The sequence below is a fragment of the Gopherus evgoodei genome, chromosome 1 (genome assembly GCF_007399415.2).
Source record: "Gopherus evgoodei ecotype Sinaloan lineage chromosome 1, rGopEvg1_v1.p, whole genome shotgun sequence".
Taxonomy (NCBI): Eukaryota; Metazoa; Chordata; order Testudines; family Testudinidae; genus Gopherus; species Gopherus evgoodei.
The window spans coordinates 5,631,340-5,638,961 of record NC_044322.1 but is presented as its reverse complement, the minus strand read 5'-3'; the positions used below and the strand labels follow the sequence as shown (position 1 = coordinate 5,638,961).

At 54.7% G+C, this 7,622-nt stretch overlaps 1 protein-coding gene and 1 long non-coding RNA gene across 2 annotated transcripts; one reads left to right on the top strand and one right to left on the bottom strand.

Annotated features, from left to right (window-relative positions):
- Positions 1 to 547: 547 nt before the first annotated feature.
- On the bottom strand, positions 548 to 4,279 carry LOC115648731. Its single transcript, XR_003999661.1, has 2 exons — positions 4,199 to 4,279; positions 548 to 578 (listed from the first exon to the last, which is right to left on the bottom strand). It is a non-coding gene; the product is annotated as an uncharacterized LOC115648731 (long non-coding RNA).
- LIPT2 (lipoyl(octanoyl) transferase 2) lies at positions 3,930 to 7,325 on the top strand. Its single transcript, XM_030556753.1, has 2 exons — positions 3,930 to 4,395; positions 6,884 to 7,325. Exons 1-2 carry the CDS (start codon positions 3,930 to 3,932, stop codon positions 7,114 to 7,116), a joined length of 699 nt encoding a protein of 232 aa, XP_030412613.1. The 3' UTR covers positions 7,117 to 7,325.
- The last annotated feature ends 297 nt before the right edge of the window (positions 7,326 to 7,622 follow it).

Below are 7,622 nucleotides of genomic sequence, written 5' to 3'. Positions count from 1 at the left end.
ACAGTTGTTGCTGTGAGAGGAGCTGCTTGCAGTTTTGTTTTTGTTTCAGAAAAAACTCAAACAATATATTTTGCTGCCTTCTAAAAAAACAGATTAACTAATTATACGAAATGCCACGTGGGGAATATCCCCTTCTCAGGGTGGGAAGCTCCTTTCCTTACTTCTGCCTGAAATGAAACCTACATTTCATGGGGCATACAATTGCACAAGTCACAGGCCCTGCACTGTGCCAACAGCAGTCTGTGCTGCTAGCATGGGGATAACTTGACACATGTGCCATGCACCCAAAACTTTTGCCTGTTGGGGTTGCTTTAGGATTTGCTGGCCATTCTCTGTACTGTTCTAATGTGCAATGGAGCACAGAACAGGGGCTGTGCACTGTATAAGAATTTCCAGCGCAGTTCGCTCCCAGTTGGAGTTGTGGAGGCAAAGAACTTTGTGAGTTTTAAGAGAGGGCTGGACAAATTTATGAATGCATTTGTATGACAGAGTTGCTTCTGATGGTAAGAGGCAGGGCCCAGCAGCCCTGGGGCTCACTTCCAGTTTATGTTTCCTTCATCAGGGTTTCAGTCAGCCATCTGCAGGGATCAAAAAGGGATTATTTTTCAACCCACCCAATGTATTCTGTTTTGGGTTTTTTTTTATTGTTTTGTTTATTTGTTTTTGTCTCCTTCCTCTTGTTAGGCCTGAATAAAGATATAGCAGACAAAACCAGGTATGCCAACCTGACCAAAGTCAGGCTAACAGAGGTTTGTGGGTAATCCCTAAGTAAAAGACACTAAGGGTATGTCTACATCTACAATTTTGCAGTGCTGGTTGTTACAGCTGTATTAGTACAGCTGTATAGGGCCAGCGCTGCAGAGTGGCCACACTTACAGCAACCAGCGCTGCAAGTGGTGTTAGATGTGGCCACACTGCAGCGCTGTTGGGCGGCTTCAAGGGGGGTTCGGAGAATGCGAGAGCAAACCGGGGAAGGAGACCTGCTTCCCCGCGGTTTGCTCTCGCGTTCCCCGAACCCCCGAGCAAGCAGGTCTCCTTCCCCGCGGTTTGCTCTCGCGTTCCCCGAACCCCCCTGCAAACCGCCGGGAAGGAGACCTGCTTGCTCGGGGGTTCGGGGAACGCGAGAGCAAACCGGGGAAGGAGACCTGCTTGCTCGGGGGTTCGGGGAACGCGAGAGCAAACCGGGGAAGGAGACCTGCTTGCACAGGGGTTCGGGGAACGCGAGAGCAAACCGGGGGGGAAGCAGGTCTCCTTCCCCGGTTTGCTCTCGCGTTCCCCGAAACCCCGAGCAAGCAGGTCTCCTTCCCCGCGGTTTGCAGGGGGGTTCGGGGAACGCGAGAGCAAACCGGGGAAGGAGACCTGCTTGCACGGGGGTTCGGGGAATGCGAGAGCAAACTGGGGAAGGAGACCTGCTTGCACGGGGGTTCGGGGAACGCGAGAGCAAACCGGGGAAGGAGACCTGCTTGCACGGGGGTTCGGGGAACACGAGAACAAACCGGGGAAGGAGACCTGCTTCCCCGCGGCTTGCTCTCGTGTTCCCCGAACCCCCCTGCAAACCGCGGGGAAGGAGACCCGCTTGGGGGGGGGGGATTCGGAGAACACCGGAGCAAACCGCGGGGAAGGAGACCTGCTTGATTACCAGAGAGGCTTCCTCAGGTATGCTGGGATACCTGCTTATTCCACGGAGGTCAAGAAAAGCGCTGGTAAGTGTCTACACTTGATTACCAGCGCTGGATCCTCTACACCCGAGACAAAACGGGAGTACGGCCAGCGCTGCAAACAGGGAGTTGCAGCGCTGGTGATGCCCTGCAGATGTGTACACCTCCTAAGTTGCAGCGCTGTAACCCCCTCACCAGCGCTGAAACTTTGTGATGTAGACAAGCCCTAAGAAGCAGCAGCATGTCTCACAAGCGCTGGGAAAAAGTGAAATAAGAGAGAAGCTGCATTCCTGGCATAGTACCAGATGTGCTGTGTTAGGGTAGCTCGTTGGAAGAACTGATAAAAGCCCTAGTTTCCCAGCCTCCTTGTCTTCACTCCCTGGTTTTGTTCTTTGTTTGTTTTTAACTCCCCTACATTTCTAACTTTAGGCATGCATGTATACTAAAGGTGTCTAGTTTCTAGTTGTTAGAAGAAGGGGGTGGGTTGATCTAGTAAAAAATTTATGACGCAACAAAACTGTCTATATAGGCTTATACTAAAATGTAAAGGGCAGGCTGGTTCTCTCTGAAAACAAGCTGCTCTCTATTAACGCGTGCACTTGTCAATAAAAAGCTTTTAATCAAACCTTGCTGGTGTTGCCTGTCTCTCTCGTGCTCAAACAACAAACTTTGCCGTCGGGGTTAAAGTCCCTGACACTCTGAAGCATGGGAGACGGCCTGGGCTACAAATGGGCACTCGATAAGGAGGGCCAGAGCTCTGAGGTGGGCAGCACCAAGCAGGCTCTCTCAGGTGCTATTCTTGCTCACATGCTCAGGGACTGATTGCCATACATAGGATAGGGAAGGAATTTTTCCACAGATCAGTCTCGCAGTGAACTTGGGGTTCTTTTTACCTTCCTCTGCAGCATGGAATGAGGGTCACTTGCCAAAGTTATATCTAGTCTATCTCACCCTACATTCTCCTGACCCCTACCCCACACTGAGCCCTACCTCACCCTGCCTTCCCCTACCCCACTCTGCCTTTCCCCCCTCGCCTCAGAGCCCTACCCCACATTGCCTCCCCTACCCCACCCTGCCTCTGACCCCCACCCCACCCTGCCTTTCCCCCCTCGCCTCAGGGCCCTACCCCACCCTGCCTCTGACCCCTACCTCACCCTGCTTTCCCCTACCCCACCTCTGAGCCCTACCCCACCCTGCCTTTCCCCCCTCGCCTCAGGGCCCTACCCCACACTGCCTCCCCTACCCCACCCTGCCTTTCCCTCCTCCCCTCAGAGCCCTACCGCACCCTGCCTCTAACCCCTACCTCACCCTGCCTCCCCTACCCCACCTCTGACCCCTACCTCACCCTGCCTCCCCTACCCCACCTCTGACCCCTACCTCATCCTGCCTTTCCCTCCTCCCCTCAGAGCCCTACCGCACCCTGCCTCTAACCCCTACCTCACCCTGCCTCCCCTACCCCACTCTGACCACTACCTCACCCTGCCTCCCCTACCCCACCTCTGACCCCTACCTCACCCTGCCTTTCCCCCCTCGCCTCAGGGCCCTACCCCACCCTGCCTCTAACCCCTACCCCACCCTGCCTTTCCCTCCTCCCTCAGAGCCCTACCGCACCCTGCCTCTGACCCCTACCTCACCCTGCCTCCCCTACCCCACCTCTGACCCCTACCTCACCCTGCCTTTCCCCCCTCGCCTCAGGGCCCTACCCCACACTGCCTCCCCTACCCCACCCTGCCTTTCCCTCCTCCCCTCAGAGCCCTACCGCACCCTGCCTCTAACCCCTACCTCACCCTGCCTCCCCTACCCCACCTCTGAGCCCTACCCCACCCTGCCTCCCCTACCCCACCTCTGAGCCCCACCCCACCCTGCCTTTCCCCCCTCCCCTCAGAGCCCTACCGCACCCTGCCTCTAACCCCTACCTCACCCTGCCTCCCCTACCCCACCTCTGAGCCCTACCCCACCCTGCCTCCCCTACCCCACCTCTGACCCCTACCTCACCCGGCCTCCCCTACCCCACCTCTGAGCCCCACCCCACCCTGCCTTTCCCCCCTCCCCTCAGAGCCCTACCCCACCCTGCCTCTAACCCCTACCTCACCCTGCCTCCCCTACCCCACCTTGCCTTTCCCTCCTCCCCTCAGAGCCCTACCGCACCCTCCCTTCCCCCGCCTGTCCCCGCCTTCACCCCAGTGCCACCTCTGCCCCCTGCCCCGCCTCGAGTCGCCCCCGCCGGGACCCCTCCCCGCGCCCCCCCAGCCGGCGGGCAGCGGCGGGGCGATGCGGGCCCGGCCGGCGGTGCGGCTGCTGCGGCTGGGCCGGCTGCCCTACGCGGAGTCGCTGGCGGCGCAGGAGCGCTGCGTGGGGCGGCAGCGGGCGGCTGGGCCGGGGCCGGGGCCGGGCGCGGCGGGCTGGCTGCTGCTCTCCGAGCCGGCGGGGCCCGTGTACACGCGCGGGCTGCGGGCCGGCCCCGACCCGGCGGGCGAGGAGCGGCGGCTGCGGGCGCTGGGCGCCGAGTTCCGGCGGGCGGCGCGCGGCGGGCTGCTCACCTTCCACGGCCCGGGCCAGCTGCTGGCCTACCCGGTGCTGGACCTGCGGCGCCTCGGCCTCTCGCTGCGCGCCTACGTGGGGGCGCTGGAGGCCGCGGCGCTGGGCCTCTGCCGCCGCCTGGGCCTGCCCGCCGCGCGCGCCCTGCCGCCGCCCTACACCGGCGTGTGGCTGCGGGGCCGCAAGCTCTGCGCCGTGGGTGAGTGCGGGGGGCATGGGGGGCACAGCGCGGTGGGGAGTGAGGGGGCTCTGGGCGGGAAGGGGGTGAGGGCGAAATGGGGGGCAGGAGAGAGTTGGGGTGAAGGGGGGCTCGGGGTCCCTGGGGACGAGGCAGGAAGAGGGGTGGGGGCGAAATGGGGGGCTCGGGGTCCCTGGGGTGGAGGCAGGAAGAGGGGTGGGGGCGAAATGGGGGGCAGGACAGAGTTTGGGGGGCTTGGGGTCCCTGGCGAGGAGGCAGGAAGAGGAGTGGGGGCAAAATGGGGGACAGGAGAGAGGTGGGGATGTAGGGGGCTCAGGGTCCCTGGGGAGGAGGTAGGAAGAGGGGTGGGGTGAAATAGGGGCAGGAGAGAGGTGGGGGTTGGGGGATGTGGGGGGCTTGGGGTCCCTGGGGAGAAGGCAGGAAGAGGAATGGGGGTGAGGTGGGGGTTGGGGTATGTGGGGGACTCAGGGTCCCTGGGGATGAGGCAGGAAGAGGGGTGCAGGGGAAATGAGGGTAGCAGTTGGGGGATGTGGGGGCTCAGGGGGTCCCTGAGGAGAAGGCAGGAGGGGTGAGGAGGTCATTGGGGGCAGCAGAGAGGTAGAGGATCAGGGGACAAGTGGAGACTTGGGGAGCTCCTGGGAAGTTGGCAGGAGATGGGGCTGAGCGGCCTTGAGTGAGGTAAGAGTAGTTTTAGGTTTTGCACCTGCCCAAGTGCCCCACCAGTGTTTGTGATTTTATGATCACAAGCGCTGATGCTGCAGTAACCCCACAGACTCTAGTGGGGTTCAGCATGGATGCAGGGATCCACCTATGTGGTTTTCAGTGCAGGATCAGGGCCATCCTTTTCTTCCTTACCTGGTCTGCTCTAATGAGTCATACTGGCATTGCTGTGTTGATTTGGAGTGTGATTTTTACTAAGGTAGATATGCAATAGTGTAGACACAGTTATAACTGTGTTTGTACTGATATGGTTGATCCCAATCAGGGAAATCCAATAAGCACTTTTATACCAATATAAATATGTCCACATTAGAGGTTTTTGACAGTATAGCTCCTAGCATAGGCCTGGTCTACCCAGTGTTTGCCAATCTAGCTATGTCATCAAGCATGGAAAAAATCACACCCCATAACTGACCTTGTGGTGGTGGCAAAAGCACAAGTGAAGTTGCAGTTATACAAGCAAAACTATGCTTTTGCTGATATAGTTTATTTCATTTCGGGAACTGGTATAAGTTATACCAGCAAGTGCACTCTTCTTTGTATAAACGACATCTCCTCTAAGATGGTTTGCTGGTATAGTTACATCGGCAGATCCTTCTCTAGCAGAGACAAGGCCGTAGTGTAGCCTTTATTAAACTGCTTCTCCTTTCCTGTGCTGCTGTATGAGAGATTCATGGAATATAGCAGGTAGAGTGAACTGATTATACAGGAAGTGTGGCTAAAGGCAGTCCACATACTGAAATAATAGTGATTCCTCCATTGCTCTCCCCCCTCCCCCGGCACGCTAATCTTAATTCTGATAATTTTAGGGGTTACTTGTAAATCACTAGGAACTACATTTTTATGCCTCAGTCCTGGAAAGATCTGTGCTCATGTGTACCACTCATGTATAATCTCATTGGATTACTTCTCTGACTAAAATAGTGCACATGTGTAAGTCTTTTAAGGATGTGGGCCTTAATTCCTGGACATTTTTTGCTACTGAAAAGTCTGTGATTCTGTAAAAACAATGGTCACAGTAGTGTAGAGTCCCAGCTCTCCTGTTGTGCAGTGCAAAGCAGGAAAATCAGGGATCTACTATGTATGACTGTGAACATGTACATCATGCTGTCCTTTGTCTTCATTCGCTACCAGAGCCAATCCTGCTAATAGGCAGGATTTGCTCCTTTAACAAGCAGATATTTACAAGAATTTCGCTTCCTCATGAGGGACTGCACACCATGCATGCATGTCTCTGCAATAACAGTGAACCCTGGGCTAGCTTACTTATAGTTCTTTACTATTTGTATTATTGTAGGGTCTGGGAACCCCAGTCACAAATACAGTACAGACAGGCAGGTGATAAGATGAGATAACAGATGGTGGGGGAGTACAAGGAAACATTGAGACCGTATTGGTGAACGTGATTGGTGTGGTCTCAGCGTCCTTGCTGCTGATAAGCACCACAGCACTGTTGCTTCATCACCATGTGGTAAGGTGGATAGGATTCTTAGTATGAAGGGACATTTAACCATTGGAACAACTTGCCAAGGGCTGTAGTGGATTGTCCATCGCTGGTAATTTTTAAATCAGGATTGGATGTTTTTCTGAAAGATCTGATCTGGAGGTTATTTGGGGGAGGTTCTATAACTCCTGTTATACAGGTCAGGCTAGATGGTCACGATAGTCCTTTCTGACCTTGGAATCTGACATTTAAGATGACTTTGGGGGAGGGGTGGTGTGTGGTACATAGCACTGAACTAGGCAACATGTATGTTTTGCTTTTCAGGTGTCCATTGTGGAAGGCATATAACCTCTCATGGTCTGGCGCTGAACTGCTGCACAGACCTCACGTGGTTTGATCACATTGTTCCTTGTGGACTCGAAGGGATGGGTGTCACGTCCCTGAGTGAAGAACTCCAGAGACATGTCACAGTTGATGAAATCACTGAGCCTTTTCTGGACGCTTTTGAAGAAGTGTTTCAGTGCATCCTAACTTCCCATGAGGAATCTATGGGATAAAGGGCTCCCAGTGCCTCACTTACCTGTGGAAATGTGAATATTCTTCAGTGCTTTCATGGTGTTATTAGAAATCCAACTTGTTTGTTCCATCTTCCTTTCAGCAATTAAATACGTGTAACAAACTGTACTCCTGGCATTTGAAATATATTTCATGCTTTTCTAAAAATGAGCTGCTGCGTCTTTAAGTATACATTGCATTCTGACACTGATCTTGGCCTCCTTGATTTCTTTGTCTTAATGATCAAATGACATACAAAACAGGGCAAAAAAACCAAAAGGGGATTTAGTTTTCCTTTACACTAACCCCCTTTACACCATTCTGGTGGTGTTACAATGCTTTAAAATGGGTGCAGGTGTAATTTATTCCCACTTAAAGTCCCCAGTATACTGCTAGAGCAGTTTTTCTCCACTTTGAACTTTAGAGTACAAATGTGGGGAACCTGCATGGACCCTTCTAAGCTTAATTCCTAGCTTAGATCTGGTAATGCTGCCACCAGCCAAAAATA